This window comes from Mastigoproctus giganteus, chromosome 6 (assembly GCF_048544385.1).
Source record: "Mastigoproctus giganteus isolate SK-2022 chromosome 6, ASM4854438v1, whole genome shotgun sequence".
Lineage (NCBI taxonomy): Eukaryota > Metazoa > Arthropoda > Arachnida > Uropygi > Thelyphonidae > Mastigoproctus > Mastigoproctus giganteus.
This window is the reverse complement of record NC_143580.1, coordinates 181,621,799-181,642,720: the sequence shown is the minus strand read 5'-3', so window position 1 is coordinate 181,642,720 and position 20,922 is coordinate 181,621,799. Positions and strand designations below refer to the sequence as shown.

The 20,922-nt window shown below is 35.7% G+C and overlaps 1 protein-coding gene across 1 annotated transcript in view; it reads right to left on the bottom strand.

The window, feature by feature from the left end:
- The window catches only part of LOC150084791 (uncharacterized), a 129,429-nt gene that overhangs the window by 3,789 nt on the left and 104,718 nt on the right, over positions 1-20,922 (bottom strand). The window contains exons 12-13 of the mRNA XM_090376355.1: positions 11,614-11,861; positions 2,587-2,686 (exon numbers count right to left, since the gene is read on the bottom strand). Coding sequence (XP_090232481.1) covers positions 2,587-2,686; positions 11,614-11,861 — 348 coding nt within the window. The remainder of the gene's footprint in view (positions 1-2,586; positions 2,687-11,613; positions 11,862-20,922) is intronic.

Genomic DNA, 20,922 nt, shown 5'->3' with positions numbered 1-20,922 from the left:
ATGTCCAAGTCTGCAGATGATACAAAGGTTGGCAGGGTTATTAAGGACACTACTGACGCTATGCTGCTGCAACAGGATCTGGAAAGGTTGAACAGATGGGCTGAGAGGTGGCAAATGAAGTTTAACATTGACAAATGTAAAGTACTACATATGGGAAACAGTAACCCCAGAGCAACGTATCAACTCTGCGGTACTACACTGACAGTGGTGGAGAATGAAAAGGACCTGGGGGTAATTGTGCAGGCAGATATGAAGTTCTCTGAGCAGTGCAGACGAGCTGCAAGAGTATCTCATGGTGTCCTGTCAATGATATACAGGAATTTTTCTAGCAGGGATAAGGAGGTGATTATTCCCTTGTATAAGGCAATGGTTAGGCCACATCTTGAGTACTGTATACAGGTCTGGAGGCCTCATTTCAAGAAGGATGTAGAGCTGCTGGAACGGGTACAGAGAAGGGCAACAAGATTAGTGAATGGAACCAAGGGTTGCTCTTACGAAGAAAGGCTTAAGTTTTGCAAATTACAGAGTCTGGAGACTAGGCACCGGCGAGGTGATCTGATAGAGGTGTATAAGGCTTTGAATGGTTTGAGCTCAATGCCAATGGGATTCTTCATCTTGCTCAGAATAATCACCTCAGAGGGGATAAATTCAAATTGAGGAAGGATGGATGTCGGATAGATGTGCGGAAATTTGCCTTTGGCCAGCGGGTGGTTGGTTGGTGGAACCGACTTCCATCACTTGTTGAAGTTGATAGCCTAAACAAATTCAAAGCTCAACTGGATCACTCGTAATGACTTTGAAATGCTGGGAAAATATTAATGTGATCCTTAAGTAACTGTTTTTGTTTGTCAGTTATCTTTTGTGCTGCTACATGCTTACCCCTTAAATCTTCGCCTGCAGACTTCCCCTTCCTTACGTTTTCTAAAGCTCTTGTCACCCTTCCATCAGATACAACAAAGGTGTTGAGAAAGAATTTTTTTACAAACATGTACTGTGGTATTTTCTTTTTGAATGTCAGACAGATTTGTACATTGCTTTCCTCCCTAACTGCCATTCCAAGGACACCTTTGCTTTATAAGTTCATGATGTATAAGACTGCATAAATATGCATTCTGTCGAGAAAAATTGGCCATGGATATAAAATTATCACATTGCTTTCTCCTTTCCTCTTCTGTTAAGGACTCTATGCATATTTTTTTACAACCACAATCTAAGTTTTCAAACCACTTACACTCGACTTGTGTTCCTTTGGAGTTCACACATGCCTGACCTGAATGAAGGATTTTACGTTTTCTAGGTCTGAAGGAAGTTTCTTGGCATGCTTCTTCTACTTGGTTGGCCTCTTGACTTGTTCTAATTCGAGATTTCAACTCAAAAGGCAACTTAAAATCCTTTATTTATTGAGATTAACTTAAGACATCTTGCTACCTGAAAACATGAAATGCGAAATATGAAAAGTCATCTTACAAAAATATAAACTTGAAACATAATCTCCACCATACAAGCTGTTCCTAAACAGCTTGTAGGAACAGAATGCATAAGTCAGACTTATTTCACTATGATTCTAAACCTTTTGCTCATATTGTTAACTATTCAAAATAAGTGCTGATGTAGCTTGGTTAGAACTGCAACTTTGATTTACTTTGCTATGAAACTAAACAGTGTACACCTAGAGAAGGTGGGAAATATGAACAGCTCATATCTATAAAATTACTGACTTACCCCACTATGATTCTCAACACTCCATATATTTACTGAAAATAACAACCTACAGAAATTAAAGTCAAACTCAGCAGTTTTGTCTGGCCTTTCAACTTACTTTGAGGTAACAGTATTAGGTTCCCATAAAGTTTTTGTGTTTATGGTTTAACTCATACAATTAACTAAAATTTTTTTTAATGAAAATTGCATAGCTGGACTATAAATTTGATCAGAAATCAGTATTTGCAAAGATACAAAAATATATAAATTATTCCTTAATTCATAATATAATTGATAATTGATTTACAACTGCTTGCAGTTGTACTTCCTTTCATAACACAAGTGGTCTTGTGGGGTGAACTTCATCTCATCTTTAAAGCAACAGCTTAAGTTACATCTGTAACTTTTTAGGTGCTGGGTTGTTTTCAAAGCTATTATCCCCATTTTTGAGTTTTTTTTTAGATTATTTTTCGAAAAATATAATAAGAATGCCACACAGAATGATACATATGTGGAAGTGCTTTTATTAACTTCAGAAATATTTTACTGATTTAGTAAAATCAGAATACTAACACCAAAAGTTACTGCATATTTGGGCAGCAGCCCCAGAACAGCATACCAACTAGGTGCTACCACATTCAAGATGAAGAACAAAAGAGACCTAAGAATAATTGTATAGTCCAACATGAAGTTTACTGAGCAGTGCAGACAGGTTGCTAGAACAACTCACAGGATTCTGTTGATGATATACAGGAACTTTTCAAATTAAATGATCATTTGAACATAGCTTACAATTTGAGTCATATCATAGTCAGAATTTTGTTGAAGGCACACAATGATTATACAAAATTTCATAACTGTAGCAGAGGCTTCGATATTACTTACTATATGTAAAGCTGTTTGACGAGTAGCATCAGGTTCATTCAAATTGGCTCCAGCTAAGAAAAGTGACTCCAATCGCTGTACATTGTTTTCTTTAGCAGCACTAGTAAAATGGAAAATAAAATAAAACAATAAATGGACTTTGTTCATTCAAACATAACATAATCTGGTAGAAACTTTTGGATTGTGTAATAATTTAATTAAAGAAAACCCAAGGATCAAATATAGTGAAATCTTCTTAAGATGTTTTTGAAGGGAGCAAACAATTTGAATTATTGAATGGGAAAAATGTTAGTATTAGTACATAGTGCAAGGAAGCCATGAACTTTTGCTGCACTGGCCAAAAAAAAAAAAAAAAAACCTAAAATAAATAATATATATATATATAAAAAAAAAGCAAAAAGAAAATAAACAACCTATGTGATTCCTTCCTTCCTCATGCAGGTTCTATCCAGTTGTCTTCTGAATTTTCCCCAAGCTGTCAGCGTCAACCAACCACAGAGGTAACTAATTCCAGCATTTGCCTCTAATTCTGGAATCACTTATAACAGTGAAAACTTTGCTTTCATTCATTTTACTATTCCCTCTCAGTGCCTTATAAACCTCAATCAGGTCCCCTCTGAGGTGCTTTGTTGCCAAGCTCTGTAGCCCACATATATTCAAAGTCTTTCCTCATATATAATCTCAGGGGCTCACATTTGGTGAATATGGGCTTGGCACACCCAGGGTCCTGAGCTGGATATCATCATTCTTCTCTTTTTTGGTGATTCCCTTCTACTTCTCTCTCTCTCTCTCTCTCTCTCTCTCTCTCTCTCTCTCTCTCTCTCTCTCTCTCTCTCTCTCAGGGTAACTTGGGAATTTTTTTTTGGCTGGGGGCAACATAAGCCTCAGGCTTCCTTGCACCATACAGCTAATAGCAGTAACAATAATAATAATATGAGTGCCCTTTTGTAGATCTATTGAATTAGTATCAGTAGTGGCAAATCATGCAAGAAAGCAAGCTTATAAAGCATCAGCAAAAAAAAAAAAAAAAAACACCCTACACACTCCACCCATCCATACTTGCCAAGAATTTGTCTATTTCTTCTTTGAATTTATTCAAATCACCCACTTTCATAACAACAGATGGAAGTTTGCTCCAACAATTAACCACCTGCTGATTTATGGCAAATTTTTGTACATCTATCCTGCAACCTCCATAGCCTTAACGGCCTCTGTAGCCAAGTGGTCAGAAGTAGGAGTGCAGTAGCACATGCTCTTTGAGTAGACCAGGATTCAAGCTCCCTGACTGCTAAATACGGTGGATCTGTCAACCCGCACTGGACCAGCATAACAGATTATGGTTCATTTTTCTCAACATGAATTGTTGAGGAAACTTCTATCCTGCAGTGAGTTGATAATGGCTGCAGTTTACCTTTTTTTTTTTTTAACCCTGCAACCATCCTTCCTCAATTTGAATTCAAGCACCCCCCCCCCCCTTACATGTACAGTCTCAGAAAGTGGAAGAATTCCACCAACATTTTGCTTACTCAATCCATTCAAGGCTCTTAAACACCTCAATCAGATCTCCCTACAGGAAAAATAAATGAAGATTTTCTTGGTAAGCACACCCTTTTGTTTCCTTCACCAATCTGGTTTTCCTTCTTTGCACCCATTCTAGCAGATCTACATCCTCCCTGCAATATGCAGCCTAACTATGGCCTTGTACAAAGGAATAATCACCTCCTTATTCCTGACAGCAAAGTTTCTGTATGTCATTGACAAAACCCTATGATGTGTTGCCCATCTTTGGACTCCTTCAAGAACAGCAATGTCTTTTCCAGGTGCGATGACATAATCAGATACAGTATTCCAAGTGTGCAGTCTTGCAACTGTCTTATATATGTTATAAACTCTTGGGTTATAAACTCCTTATTTCTACAAGCAAATGTTCAATAAATCACTGATAGAACACCATAGACATTCCTTGCACCAATCTGCACTACTTGGAGGACTTCATGTCCAACCATACCATAACTCCTAGATCACTTTCTTCCTCTACTGTTTTTAATTCAAACCCCACCATGTGTATAAGTTATTTTGGGGTTGACATTCCCAAAATGTAAGGCCTTGCATTTTTCTGCATTAAAATAGAGCTGCCACTTTTTGTGATTACCCTTGAAGCCTAGTCAAGTGTTAATCATTAGCCACTCTCCCAACTTCACATCATTTGCAAATTTTGACATCACACATGCTATCCCTTTTTGATACCATTTAGAAAAATCAGAAACAACAGTGATTCTAGAACCAATCCTTGGGAACCCCACTTTTAAATGTTAGAACAGTCTGGAAAGTAACCATTAATCACAAACCTCCCCCCCTACGTCCTGTCCTGCAGCTATCCTATCATTCATCTCAGAGCCTTAACAATAATTTCAACACGTTCCAGCTCATTCAGTACCTCTCAAGAGAGACTGAGTCAAATGCTTGGTGAAAATTCAAATATACAATGTTGAAATTACTTTCTACATCTAGCTCATGAATAACTATTATCAAAATAGCTAACCAAGTTAGTTAAACATACACTGAAAGGACAGAATTCATGGGATACCTGGTTTCCTGGGCAACACAATACTGTTACCCCTCTCGCTAGTGAACGAACCCACCGCTTGGCAGGTATATAGGTACACTGCATCACTGCATTCATGTAGACGGTAATTCGATGTCAGTATGGATAAACGTCATGAGTTAACAACTTTGAAAGAGGGATTGATAGTGGGTGCCCGACACATGGGTCACTCTACCGCAAAGGTGGTACAAAAATTGCACTATCCCGTTCGACAGTATCAAGAGTGTATCGGGAATACGCCATTTCCGGAATAACATGTCATCATGGACGGCACTGTGGGCAGAGAAAGGTGGTGGATGAACGTGGCCGTTGACGTCTGTCTTGCATTTTTCAGCAAACCGGAGAATGAGTGGCACAAATCACTACCAACTTCAACAAGACAGGTGCCAGAAATGTCTCCACCAAGACCATCAAGCGATCATTAGCTGCAATATGTTATGAAAGCTGCCGACCCACCAGAGTTCCATTGCTAACACTATGACACAGGACTCTACAGGGATGGGATACACTTAAATAGAACGGGTGCAAGAATATTTGTTGATGCTACTGAGACAGCATTAGGTGGGTTGGAAAACTTCTGGGCTGGGGAGTGATACACGAACTAAAAGACTAACAGTTGCTGCTGGCAGAGGTGAAAGTGATTCTTGAACTGCTTCTATTGGAATGACCAGCAGCCTGGAAAACAAGGTGCAGGAGAGTTCAGAGACTGTTGGGAGTCATCGCAGAACAAGTAAATACATGGGCTATGTTAGGGTAGCTAAGAATAAGAACAAGTGCATGTATACTTATGTGTACATCAATGTTAGGAGTTTGGTAAATAAGTTTGATGAATTTGAGGTGTTGGTCAAAACATCAAAGGCAGATATTGTTGGGATATCAGAGACATGGTGTCACACATTGATTGATTGATTTTACTGGCACAAAAATGACTGCCATTATACTGCACCAAGAAAAGATTAAAATATCAACAAAGATAAATTCTGGTAATCTTTAAAAAGGTCACTTCATCAAACTGTTATTTATATATATATAAAGCAGTATAAGTTTAAAAGTAAATTATCCAATTTAGATGTGTGTATACATTAATAGCTTGTAAAAACTGCTGACACATGGTCGTTGTCTGATAAAATCTGACGGTGTATAAGGCCCAGTCGGATGAGTAAAAGCGGTAAAATATATATTGAAAATTGGGTAAAAGTAAAGCAATCTATTAAAATATGCTTTACTGATAAAATGGTGCTGCAAGACTTGCACATAAGAGGGTCATTTGCCCTCAGCAGAAATGAATGTGTTAGATGACTGTGTCCTATGTGGAGGCGAGCAAGAATAACTTTCTCACTACGATTCCTGCACAGACTGGACTATTACAGGCTATATCTGGTATAATTTATTTGTTCTCTCTCTCTATGCCATAGGGAATATATCTTGTGTATTATTTGCCTGTAGTTTGTATAGGGGACTGACAGGCAAATATTACTAGTGGGAGCTGCTGATTTGGCTACAGTGTCAGCCAAATCATTTTCCCTTATCTCAATGTGGCTAGTAATCCAGCAGAAGTGGATATCAAATTTGTGTTCATTAAGAGAATGTATCTTCTGCTGAACCCGAGAGAGAGAAAACTGAATGGGAGCTGTGTCTCAAAGATAAAGCCTGTAATACACTCAAAGAATCAGAATATATTATTGATCTTTGGCATTGACAAGTTCGAATGTGATCCGAGGCTAACTCCATAGCATGCAGCTCTGCAGTGTACGCTGATTTCAGGAAGAATCTGCTGAGATATTATAAAATATCTATGAAATGGGAAGGGGTTTTTCTTTGGCTGATGCTGTATAAGCTTGCTTTCTTGCAGATGTCTCTACTAATGCTAATGCTTAACTCAAATTAATCAATAATGAATGAGTGTTTAAAAAAATAATGTTCATCTCATACATATGTAATCTGTAGTTAAGGGTTAAGACAGCATGCCATCATTTTTATTTGCTCAAAAAACAAAAGTAATTAATTATAAATATTAATTATAATTAATTTATAATTATATAACTTGAAAGACAAGTTGTATAGTTATTATTAACTAATTTCATCAAAAAAAAAAAAAAAAAACCCAAAAACCAAGCAAATCACCTAATGTAGCATGCCTCAATGTTTTTCTGTAATTGGAAACCCAACCGGTAATTAAACACTTTATCCTACCCCCTTCCCTTACAGAAACCAATGAATTTAATGATATAAAACAGTTAAAATATTAAACACATTTGTATAAGAAATGACTAAAAAATGAATAGCAAAAGCTTAGAAAACGGTACTCACCTTGTATAAATCTGCAATAAATTTTTTTGGTAGATGGTGGTTAAATTTAGGTTGGAAGAAGCATTAAAAAGAACTAAGGTGGGAAATGGGGTGAAAATATTTTAAACAGATTTTAAAATGAGCGCAAGGAAGTAGAAATGCAGATCTCCAATCCTTGGTTATCATAAAGAGGTTAAAAGATGTAAACGAAAAAAGGAGAGAATACCGGTGGTGCCAATAGTCGTTACGAGGGACTTTCGTGAGTAAACTGTCATCAGTTGGCAAATGGAAGAGAAGTGAGCGCGTGTTGTATTTAAAGTTTATCTAAACTCCCATGATGCTCTTTTTGACACGTGGGAACTTTAGCCACGAGAGGTTCCAAGCCAGTGAAAGGTTGAAGGGAAAGTTTAGCGTTAATAATGTTGAGATCGGAATGGTGGCGGTACCATTCAATGGTGAGGGCTTTATATTGAAGAATTCTGTAGCTCGATCTAAGTTTAATAATAGTGATGGCAGAGTCAAAAAGGGGGGTGTGGTTGTGGGTTTGAGCATGGGTTGTTAACTCAGTGCAGGATTGACTTGTCTTGAAACTGTTGACGTGGTAGTATGCGCAGGTATTGGAAGTTGTGGAGGAACCGAATTTGGTGGTAGTGCTGCCGATGTAACAGGTGTCGCAGTTCGGTTGGCATTTTATGAGATATATTAAGTTATTGAGATCATTGATGGGATATTGGTGTGTATCTTTATAAGAATTAAATAGGGAACCTAGTTTATTGTGAGTGAAGAAGGTGAGGGAGATGTCGGTATCTTTGAATGTACGTCGGAATTGTGCTGCGAGTTGTTGTTGTTATTTTGGTTTTTAGGAGCATTAGCAACTAAGGCCATATTGCTCCGGGGATATGCGGTGATCATTCCCTGACCTTTCCGCATCCTCCTCCATATTTGGTGGTTCACGGGCTCGAACCCCAGTCTAATCAAGAAGCATGTGCTACGCACTGCTGCTCCTGCCCACTTGGCTACGGAGGCACCGTGCTGCGAGTTCACTATGGTAAGGGAGAACTATGCTAGTATTTGTCTTGTGATTGTGTCTGGTGGGGTTATTAATACTGTTTTTAACGGTGGATATTGTGTGTTGGATGAGTTGAGGGGGTTAGCTTCTTTTACGTATTAGCTTCTTTTGACGTCATATCCCTATACACTAATGTGCATATCCCTTTCACCCTACAAGCATTACGCGTACTTCTAACAGCTGATGACACTTTAACGAAACGTACCTCTCTTTCAGTTGACCACATCCTTGAACTTACCACTCTTTTACTAGATGCTAGATATTTTAGATTCAACAATAAAATTTATCGACAAACATTTGGTTTACCAATGGGTTTAGGCATTTCTGCCCCCCTTTCTGAAATTTATCTCGCCACTATTGAAAACCAAATTTTACAACCTTTCCCCTCTGAAATTAAATTATACATCCGCTACGACGGCCTCCGTAGCCGAGTGGGCAGGAGCGGGAGTGCAGTAGCACACGCTCTTTGAGTAGACCGGGGTTCAAGCCCCTTGACTGCTGAATACGGTCGATCTGCCAACCCGCACTGGACCAGCGTGGCAGTTTATGGTCCATTTCCCTCAGCATGAATTGTTGAGGAGGCTTCCACCCTGCAGTGGGTTGATAATGGCTGCACTTTACTTTTACACCGATGATATCCTAATAATAGGCAACAGAACAACCATAGACAATCTTTTTTTTAAAATTGAATACAATACATGACAGGCTAAACCTTACCCTCGAAATCGCAATAGACAACCAGATTAATTTTCTTAATCTCACTATTTATACAACAGACACAAATTTAAATAACAAGATTTTCAGAAAAAACACGCACACCGGTAAATATCTACATTTCACTTCACATCATCCCCTTAGTACCAAAAAAGCCGTCCTACACAACCAAATCTACAACGCTATCAAATTCACCTCTTCAGAAAATGATCTACACAATGAACTTCGATACCTTACTGATAAATTCATAGCCAGGAGCTATCCCCCTCAACTCATCCAACACACAATATCCACCGTTAAAAACAGTATTAATAACCCCACCAGACACAGTCACAAGACAAATACTCGCATAGTTCTCCCTTACCATAGTGAACTCGCAGCACAATTCCGACATACATTCAAAGATACCGACATCTCTCTCACCTTCTCCACTTACAATAAACTAGGTTCCCTATTTAATTCTTATAAAGATACACACCAATATCCCATCAATGATCTCAATAACTTAATATATCTCATAAAATGCCAACCGAACTGCGACACCTGTTACATCGGTAGCACTACCACCAAATTCGGTTCCTCCACAATACCCGCGCATACTACCACTTCAACAGTTTCAAGACAAGTCAATCCTGCACTGCATTAACAACCCATGCTCAAACCCACAACCACACCCCCCTTGTTGACTCTGCCATCACTATTATTAAACTTAGATCGAGCTACAGAATTCTTCAATATGAAGCCCTCACCATCGAATGGTACCGACACCATTCCGATCTCAACATTATTAATGCTAAACTTCCCTTCAACCTTTCACCGGCTTGGAACCTCTCGTGGCTAAAGTTCCCACGTGTGTCAAAAAGAGCATCATGGGAGTTTAGATAAACTTGAAATACAACACGCGCTCACTTCTCTTCCATTTGCCAACTGATGACGGTTTACTCACGAAAGTCCCTCGTAACGACTATTGGCACCACCGGTCTTCTCTCTTTTTTTCTTTTACGTCTTTTAACCTCTTTATGACAACCAAGGATTGGAGATCTGCATTTCTATTTCCTTGCACTCATTTTAAAATCTGTTTAAAATATTTTCACCCCATTTCCCACCTTAGTTCTTTTTAATGCTTCTTCCAACCTAAATTTAACCACCATCTACCAAAAAAATTTATTGCAGATTTATACAAGGTGAGTACCGTTTTCTAAGCATTTGCTATTCATTTTTTAGTCAGATTTATCATGGTATTATAAGGTTACTATAATTTCACTATAAGAAATAAATAAAGAAGTAGGGTACTATACAAAGCAGATAGTGAAACAGCTTGAGAAAAGAATGTTACTCTGAATTATACTTTCTGTCTTCGATGTCTGGGAAAATTAACTTCTGTCCAGGAACAGTACAGAGCTTGGGCTTGCACTAGTAATGCCTAGGTTATTCATGAGTCAACCTAAAGTTACTAATATAATTTTTAAACAAATAACATCACCTAGAAGGTGAATCCACCTTCTAGGTGAATCCACCTTCTAGGTGTTATAGTTATTTATTAAAAATGAAATATTTATTAAAAAAACTCTTAAGGCACTGTTGTGAACTGGTTTTGAAACTATTTGGCTCCATATCAGACTTCAATCAGCAGTCTTTTTCAAACGTTGAATAAAAATATTGCATCCAAATGAACAGCCAAGAAGTGTGTGTGTGTGGAAGAAAAACTTATGACTGAAAAATTGATCCATCACATATATATTACAGCTCCTATTACTTGGTGCATTGGCCAATACAACAAATTAGTAAGCAGAAGGTTCTATTTAAATGTAGGTACTGAAATAATTAAAAAAAAAAAAAAAAATGGTACTCTGCATTGTGTTTCAGTCTTTGCTGTCTGGGACACTATTGTTACTGCCACTAGAGGGCAACACTCACCAGACAGCAAAAGCAGCAAATAATACAACACAGTAGTATTTTTTTTATCAAACTTAGTATTACAACTCATGCCTCACTTTTATAACTAATCAAATCTGAAAACATTTCAGTGCTTTGAAAAACTTGTTTCTAAAATACTATAACAAAACAAGTTAACCAGTCCATTTCGTCAACTGAGGAAGAATTCACTTGAACAAACATCAGTGACAAGCTGATGAAGAAATTTTCTTTTAATAGGTACTTTCTATAAATATTTTAGTTTCAGTAAAATATTTTCAAACATAATAATAATTATTAGTATTAGATTTTAACAAATTTAGATTACACATCGGTGTAAGATTGCAAATAATAAAAATTCAGTAAGTTGAGAACAGCACAAACTACAATTAGAGAGTATTACTATACAAAATAAGATCATAATTTTCACTGAGACCTGCAAAGCATGTCAGCAATAGACGTAGATGGAAGATTTAAGTAAGAACCAGCTTTGACTAGAAGCTGAATAACACTATGGTGGTCATTTTCGATAGCATTCATCAAAGGAGTTCGATGATCCCGGTCCCTCATATGAACACTAGCACCATGTTTTAGAAGGTATTCCACTATCTTTACATTTCCTGCAGAAGCTGCAATATGAAGAGGCGTACGGTAGTCATAATCACAAGCTGATAAATACGCTCCCTAAAATTAAAGAAACAAATAAAAACATTTAAACTTAAGATAATTTATTAGATTATAATTAATAAACATACTTAAACACAGTTGTTAAATTTATTGTTATATAAGTCATGCAAAAAATATTTATGTTATTAATAATCAAAATTAAATTTATTTTTTATCCAAATATAAATTATATTTATATCCAAAATGACTCCACAATTTTTCCTAAGTAGTAAGTAAGTGAGTAAGCTATATGAGAGTGTTAGAGCAGAAGATAAGAGGAATGATTGAAAATAGGATGGCTGAGGAACAGTATGGCTTTAGGCCTGGTAGATCGATGGTGGATCTAATTTTCTGCATCAGGCAACTAATGGAAGTGTTATGAACACAATAAAGAATTATGGATGGCATTTTTGGATATAAAAAAAGCATTTGATGCAGTAAAGAGAAAGTGTGGGATGTTTTGAGAAACTTGAGGATAGAGGAACATCTTGAGGAGAGAATTGAGAATATGTGCACCAATACAGTGAACAAATGAAGAACAGTGATGGGGGTGACAGAGAACTTCAAAATAACATCAGGTTTGAGGCAAAGAGATGTCCTGTCACCAATACTATTCATAGCTGTCATGAATGGTATGCAATGTAGAGTGGTGAAACAACTTGGACAGGACCAGATGAAATTCATGCTCTTTGCAGATGACCTCTGCATATGGGGAGAGAGAGCAGGGAACAAGTGCAATGGCAAGTTGATATACGAGCTGGTATGGCCAATGAATTTGGACTGGTTTTCAGTCAGGAGAAGAGTGAAGTAATGGTTCTAAAGAGGAGCGGCGAACTTGATGGATACATTACAATGGAAGGGAAAGAGCTAAAAACGGTTAATAATTTTAAGTATCTTGGAAACACCATTACAAAGACTGGAGTGATAGACAAAGAAATAAATAGGATACAAGTGGGTGGGAATTTCTATAGGCAGACAAGAGTTCTGATCCCGAACAGGAACATACCCATTGAAGTGTAAGAAGGCTATATATCAGGCCTATTATGTACCAATTCTGACGTATACGTCTGGAACTTGGTCTATGAGGAAAAAGGATGAAAGCAGAATTCAGGGGGCAGAAATGAGATTTGTGAGGAGCATAGCCAGAAAGACAAGATCAGGAATGATGTGATTAGGGAGAGAATTCAGGTTGAAAAACTCCAGAATAGGACTGAAAGGTTCTGTTTGAAATGGTTAGGACATGTCAAGAGGATGAATGAGAGGCGTTTGCCAAGAAGAATGTTTGATTTACAATTAAGGGACAAAAGAATAAGGGGGAGACCAAGAATTAGATGGCAAGACATGATAAAGACCGATGTGATTAAGAAAGGAGGAAACTGAAGTGAAATCAGCGACGGAGAGAAGTACATGGACAGGGCATGGTAGCGAGGCTTCATACATTAAACTGTGAAATAGCGGAACGATTACAGATGATGATGAATAATCAAAAAAATTTATTAACCATTTTGAATGCTTCTGAGGAAATGTCATATCCATAGATATTAACTCACTGGACTTATGACAGTGTTCAATTTTTTTTTTTTTTTAAATCCATATTTCCATTCACTGTTCTAATACAGTTTTTCTCCATCTTTCTCTCAAAGCAAAAAACACATAAAACTACAGCTTCACCATTAAATTTGAATTTAAAAAAAAAAAAATTATGAAATTTCAGTGTTCATCACTGGCTAATGAACTGCCCATTGGATGTGCTAGTCCATACAAAAAAGAATTATCTAGCTGAAAGCAGCTTGACTTCAGTGCCAATACCAGAAGGTGACATCACAGAAGGTGACTTTAGAAAACTGTCTGGTACTTAGTCTTGATAATGCCCCTATTAAGGCAAGCTTAAAAACTGGAGTAGCAATGGTATTAAAACAGGAGATTGAGCACTAAGTGATAACAGGCTGTCTTTGTCATCTGATTAATATATGTGTTGAAAAGGAGCATGCATTCCTCTGAAATCAGATGAATACTTGGTTGACATGTCCTATTAGAAAGCGGTGCTAAAAGGTAAGACAGATTGAAGCAGTTCAATTAATCCACACCACTGAAAAAAAAAATTTTAATGTATGTACATTAGCTGTCTTAGTTTAAATGTTTAACTAGACTAGCTGAGCAGAAGAAATTCCAACAAGTCTATTTAAAAAGGTTATAAGTGCTGAGAAAAGTTATTAACTAGTAAGTGACAATGAGACATTCAAATTCAGTTCATGATCCCAAAGAAGTCTTGAAAGAAGGCAAGTTAAGGAACTCCTCAAGAAAAATAAATTTTGAATCACAAGCATTTAGTGTAAACAATCTAAGAAAGGTGATCTCTAAACAAGTTATCCTTACATGTGCAGAAATGCTGTTCATACTCTTATTTCTACTTGAAATAAAGCATTTTGCTTGTTTCTTTTAAAATGTTATGCCAATATTTGAAAATCAAAGTGTGGTCCTTCAATAAAATATGCCCTACAACAATTTGTTGAGGTCATTAATCCTTCATACATTGAAAAATGGGATGTGCAAATTTCTTAGACCTACAGTTGTTAAATCTTCCACTTCCCTTCAGTACTATAGTCGTAAAATTAGCAGAAGGTATACTCTATGAATGTTATGAAAAGCAGAATGTATACTGTGCATATCAGGCTTATTAATCGAATTTGCTTCGGTCGCATAGAATAAAACAAGCGATTTCTCAACATAATATTCTGTATTTGGTAATCAGCATATGAAAAACTTCTGATAGTTAATGAAATTATGTTTTTAGCATGTTACATGGCAATCGACATTGAGCTATACAACATTGTAGGCACGTCTGGTAACATTCGTAATACTTGCTGTTTAATGACAGAGAAATGGTAAAAGTTTCCACTTTTCTAGTAAGAAGATATACTACTACTTTGTCTCTCCAGTCCTCATGGGTAGCATTGCCATTCTTCCCACACTGGGTGGAAAAAGACCCAAGTTCGAGTGATGTAAGGAATTTATGGCCTTTTTCACAATGTGGCTAAGTTAGTTGGTCTCAAGTGAGGGTAGCATGGTTTTTTCCTCTCGGAAACTCGGATTTTTCATCCAGCAAACGGAAAATTACACAGAGCAATATGGCCTTACTTGCTGATGCTCCTAAAATTCTAATACAACAACAACAAATTTGTCTCTCAACTTATCTTTCCCCTAAACAACATTCCCTGAGATGTGCCAGCAGAATACTACTTTGAAAAATTGCTCTTAGAGTAAAAATTAAATCACAAGGAAGCCAAAATTTGTTAGGGGAATGGTAATAAATTAACATTTAGGTATAAATGTTATTTATTATATGAAATCTGTACTACATTATATAATTTTAAAAATTCTTATCTGTTAAGAATGAAGTAATGAAAATTGACTGCATAGATGTTTACATTTTTATTATTATTTAAATATATTCCACAAAACTTCGCATGATGCATTTTCAATTTCTTTTTCATCACAGCAACCTCTTGGCCTTGAGTCAGTAGCTGAATGATGATTTATTAATCACAATCGAACATATTTTTTTTGGATTGAATTGTTCAATAGTTGAACAATTCAATAGGTCCGTTGGAATTAATAAACACGAGACTAGCCACATTTGAAATTAGTAATGATGCCCTTAAATCTGTTATAATATTATTCATTAAACTATAGCCTCTCTCACACTCAGCTGTTGAGCAAGGCAATGTTGAAATTGTTTCAAAAGCAGGTTTTAAATTTTCTGGCATAACTTGAACATTTTCAGTGTAGTTTCTCAATCCTCAAATTGCCTGTTAAAGCAATGACATATATGTTTTATTTCTGCATCTCCATAATGCAAGTCTTCTGTTTTTACATTTACTGGATCTAGCACAGAATATCTTTAAGAAGTTGTTCATTCTCACTGTTCAAACAAAGTCTTAATTTCATTCTATCAACCACACTTTGGATGAACTGTTTGTAATTAATAGGTATGATTTTTACCTATTAATTATGAATTACAGGTATATCTTTAAATAATAAATCATTTGCTTTTAATGCTAACTGAGTTTTTTCATCAGCATGATCTTTGAAACTTTCCAAAATTCGATAGTTCTATTTATTAGATATTCAGCTTTCGTTAGTGATGTTGTTCGAGATCGAAGTTCTACTGATAAAACAGACAATTATTGAAGAATGTCATACATGAGTCCTAAATCTAAAACAAATTCACGACTTTTAAATCTTTTCAATAAGCCTGTGTAAGTAGATTTTAAATTTGGATCAGCTGATGACTTTTTAAAATGGCAATGCAAAGGTTCACGATTCTCATATGGTTTTCACTGTACCAGCGTAACTCCAAGAATTCGTCCAATTTTATTAAATTTAGTTCCTAATTTTTGACAAGCATTTTCAAGAACCTGACAATTTTTAGGAGACTGGCTGTATAAAATGTAAAGTTTGTCCAAAAATGTTTTAAAATGATTTATTCCACTTATGTCTTTAATGACGACTGGCACAGGTAATTCTACTCTATGATTAGCTTAGCAGTGCCCAGTGAAAATGTTTGGATATCTTTGTCAAAGCCGAGCTACTACATCAGAATGCTTTCCTGTCATAACACTGGCAATTATTTTTTTTAAACAGTCTTCGTCTGAACTGTGGATTTTTAGTGTGCAAAAGTTTTTTTTTTTTTTCAATGTACTCGAAATCTTGTTATTCTAACTCACATAAATCAAGAAACATATTCTGGATTTTCTTCCACTACGCTTTCAGATAAATTATCAGTGAGTATTAATACTTAAATTCAAAATTAAGTATACAATGAGTATACTTAATTTTGAATTTAAGGAAACAATTTGGGAAATCATTTGTTCCCTCATTTCTTTTGCAATATGATTTAATATACTCATTGCAGAATACGGAGAGTGAAGAATAGAACCAAGATCTGGACCATTTATCTTTTGTTTGGTTTTTTTTTTTTTTTTTTTTTTTAGGAGCATTAGCAACTATGACCATATTGCTCCGGGATATGCGGTGGTCATTCCCTGACCTTTCCACATCCTCCGTATTTGGTGGTGATGGGCTTGAACCCCGGTCTAATCAAGACGCGTGTGCTATGCACTGCTGCTCCTTCCCACCTGGCTACGGAGGCGCCTTATCTTTTGTAATTTAATAAGATCTTCATGATCAGAAAATGGTTGATTTTTCTTTGCTATATAGTAAGCAGTTTTAAAAATTTTCGTAGGGGGTTCTTCAGCTGCAATAACCACTGTGTTCACATTTTCCTCTAACCGTTTTTCTTGTCCTTTAAGTATATTTTCAGCTATTTTGTGACCTTCGGAATTAATGTGTTTTTTAATTTAACTCTGAAAAATAGACAGCTTACTGCTTCGATCTTTTCCAGATGTTTCAATTAAATGGTAACTCCATTCATTAGAAATTCATACCCTTTCTTTTTTTGAAGTGCCTAGGCTTTTAATGTTAGAAAAAATACTATTTCCAAGTTTACTATTTGAACTTTCAAGCCATGTATATTTATTTTTAAATTTGGAATACTGAGAATGATTCTATACATCTGACATATTACTTCTTGCTGTACAGTTATGTTTGTGCCTGTTGGGTGTCTAATTTCCACTTCCATTATGTTTTTTTTTATTATTATTTTTTTAATTATTATTACTCTTCATCTTTAGGCACTGTATCATCCTCTAATTTTCTTTTATTAAAACATTCCATTTTTAACCATTGATCTATACTAAAAAAGTAATTAAAAAATAATAAAATAAAAATAAAATAAAATATAAACCTATGAATTTTAACAGAATAATAATATTTTTATAAAAATAATTCATTGGTCAGTAAGCAAAAACCGAATTATAGAAACACTATTAAATTCTAAATTCCATAAATGCAATAAAATATAGTTTTATGATAAAGATCAAGTTTAAAATAAATGTTAAAAAATCTAATCATAAATCTTGAAATAAATTATAAATTATAAAATATCATTATAAAAAAATTTTTACAAAACATTTCAGTGATTTTTTTCCTTTTAAGACTGAGAATAAAAATTTTTATGTACTCAAAAGAATGTCAATGCATTCATGCTGTCATGTTATTTAAACCAAAATAACCATTGTTTCATTACTGGCATAAGAATAGCAAAATTAATTACACAAAAAATATAAGATTTTAGTACTTAAGTAAATATGAGAAGATTGTCCCTCACAACCACAACAAAACTTGACTCTTTTCTTCTTAAGAAACATGAGTTCGGGGAATCCCATAAGTACACTTACATTTCAACAGATGGCAGTACTAACTGACTACAAAACTAAAACAAATCTCCGGCCGTGAAATTAAAGAAAATTACTAGTTTGTAAGCAGAGATCGACTGGGTCAAAAATTCTTACTGGCAAAAACTTGTAGCAGCCTCATACTAGTGTTTATAGCCATTTTGAGGAAGTGTATGTGTGTGGGGGTGGGAGGAATTACAAATAGCTAGAGTAATTATTGTTCATTAATTTTTTAATGAATTTTAAATATAAATCACAATTAATTATTTTATAAGAAAACAAAATCCTTTCTTCATTTATTCAACAATACTTAATATAAATAAATGGTGACAGCTTCACAACCATAAGGATAGCTTTATTGTGAATTGTGGAATGAATGAAAGTGATTAACATTCCAATGACTTGTGGAATGTTAATCCCTTTAGCTCTAAATTCATGGGTGGTCCAATTAACATGAACAGTTGTCCATAAAACCTATACAACCGCCTCTTTCACATACTGTACTGAGAAGTTGCGCTTGTCTTAACCACACTACAATGGCCACAGTCACACTACCTTGTATGATATGTAATAGTAATCACTATCTGCAATGGCAACCTGGTGGTGCTGCTTTTATCAAACAAACTCTAACGGCACGTGTTCGGACTGCTTTGAAAGAGAGAGCAAAAATTATAGAAGCCAATTCAGAAGAACAGTGCCCATAGAAATCTGTAGAAAAGGCATGCAGTAGAAACAATACGTCTATGAGACAGCAAATGGAGAGACTCAGTTAGAGATGAGTCATTAATTAACCTAACCGCCCTCTTCTGAATGGAATCTAGAAGCCTGAGAGAGGTTTTGGGGGCACCGCCCCAGATGTGGAAACAATATTCCACGGTAGGGCGGATTTGCGATTTGTACAGAGTGAACAGCTGTTTGGAAGAAAAGTAATGCGAGAGTGAAAGAGTAAACCAAGTTTTTTAGATGCAGAGAAAGCAATATTTGTAATGTACTTGTGCCAAGAGAGAGAAGAAGTCAGGGTAATCCCCAAAAGAGATTTGAACTTTGTTTCTTTGCCTGAAAGAAACTGTTGCTTGCAAGCCATTGCGGTCTCTATCGTGGTGAATGCCTCAGCAAGAGTGGACTTCCCATCCACTCCCATGCATCACCTTCAACTGCAATCTTCAAACCCAAGGATTGGCTGACAAGTTGATCATGTCATTGAGTATTTGTCTCTCATCTTCTTCAGTTCAATTCTGCTCAACTCCTACAGTTTCTTCTGCAATAGGCCACAGTTTTTTAAAGGCATTTTTTAAATTCTGCACAGTGAGTGATTCCCACGAGTCAGCTAACATGTAGCAGCTGTCCATGAGACTAAGCTTTTTTGAAAAAAGCTACGATGCTTTCTTCATTGCTTTCTGTTAAAAGTAAATGATGCAAGACTTATATTTTATAAATTTCTTCAACTTTTTGATGACTCCCTGGTCCATCAGTTGGAGAGGTGTTGTAACGTTTGATGGAAGGAATATGACCTTCAATTCACTGTGTATTTTGTTTAATGTTTATACAGAAGGATGTGATGGTAGATTGTCTAGGATAAGAAAGACCTTGCCCATTTTGCCTTCTTGTTCATGATACTTCTTGACATTCAGAATAAAATCATTGGTAAACTATATTAGATTACAAAGTGTGCGAAATATCAGATTACAAAGTGTTACATTTAGTTAGTACTGTATGTATGTATGTTAATTAAGCTATGTACATAAGCGTAAATTTATTTTTATTTTGCTAACCTATGGATAATATTTCTCCGATTTTTGCTTATTAAAATTCCTGTTTAATAGAATCAAAACTCAATTCGCAAATGTGATCACAATAACTGGCGCTTAATGTAATTATTTTATGCACCATCGTAAAAAAAAAAAAATAAATGCTGGCTCATTCAGATTATTGACGTTTGGATTTTAGATGCTCTACTGTATATCCTTTCCTCCTCACGGGTAACTATCTGTTGACCTTTGAATTTATCCAAACTGTCAGCCTCAACTAACTGTGAGGGCAACTTTTTCTAACAATCTACAACTTGCTGACTAGAAGAAAACTTCCTACAATCTAATCTAAACCTCAAATCCTGTAATTTCAATTTCTAGCCTCTAGTTCTCGAATTCTTTATAACAGCGAGAATATCCCACCTTCATATATTTTACTAATCCCTCACAGAGCCTTATAAACCACAATCAGGTCACCCCTGAAGTGCTTTGTCGCTAAGCTCTATAGCCTACATAATTGGAGGCTTTCCTCATACAGTCATCATTCTGTCAATCTCGCCATTCAAGATGCCTGTCTTTGAACCCTTTCAAGAAGCTCAATGTCTTTTTTTCAGATGAAGAATCCATACCTAAACACAGTATTCCAAATGCAGTCTTATAAATACCTTATACAGTGGGATTATGACCTGTATATGTATTTCATAACTCCCACCAAGTTACATTATATCTCCTATCAAGTTTAAGTTATATGTATTATGCTATATTATAGATAATAATATTAACTATCTAACGCTAACCTATGTGATTTGAACTTTTGCACGACCTATTTGCAATACTATATCTATGCCAAATCACTGATACTAAAAGCTCCACGAAAAATGTTGTAAGTTAAGGATGTGATAAAGTTATTAAAAATCGTAAGTAGTGTTATATTTTATAGTTTATAATCCTCTTCTGATAATAATTACACTGTTACAAGTCACTATCTGCTATATTAATACTAAAACAATGGCAGCAGAATTTGAACATACCAAT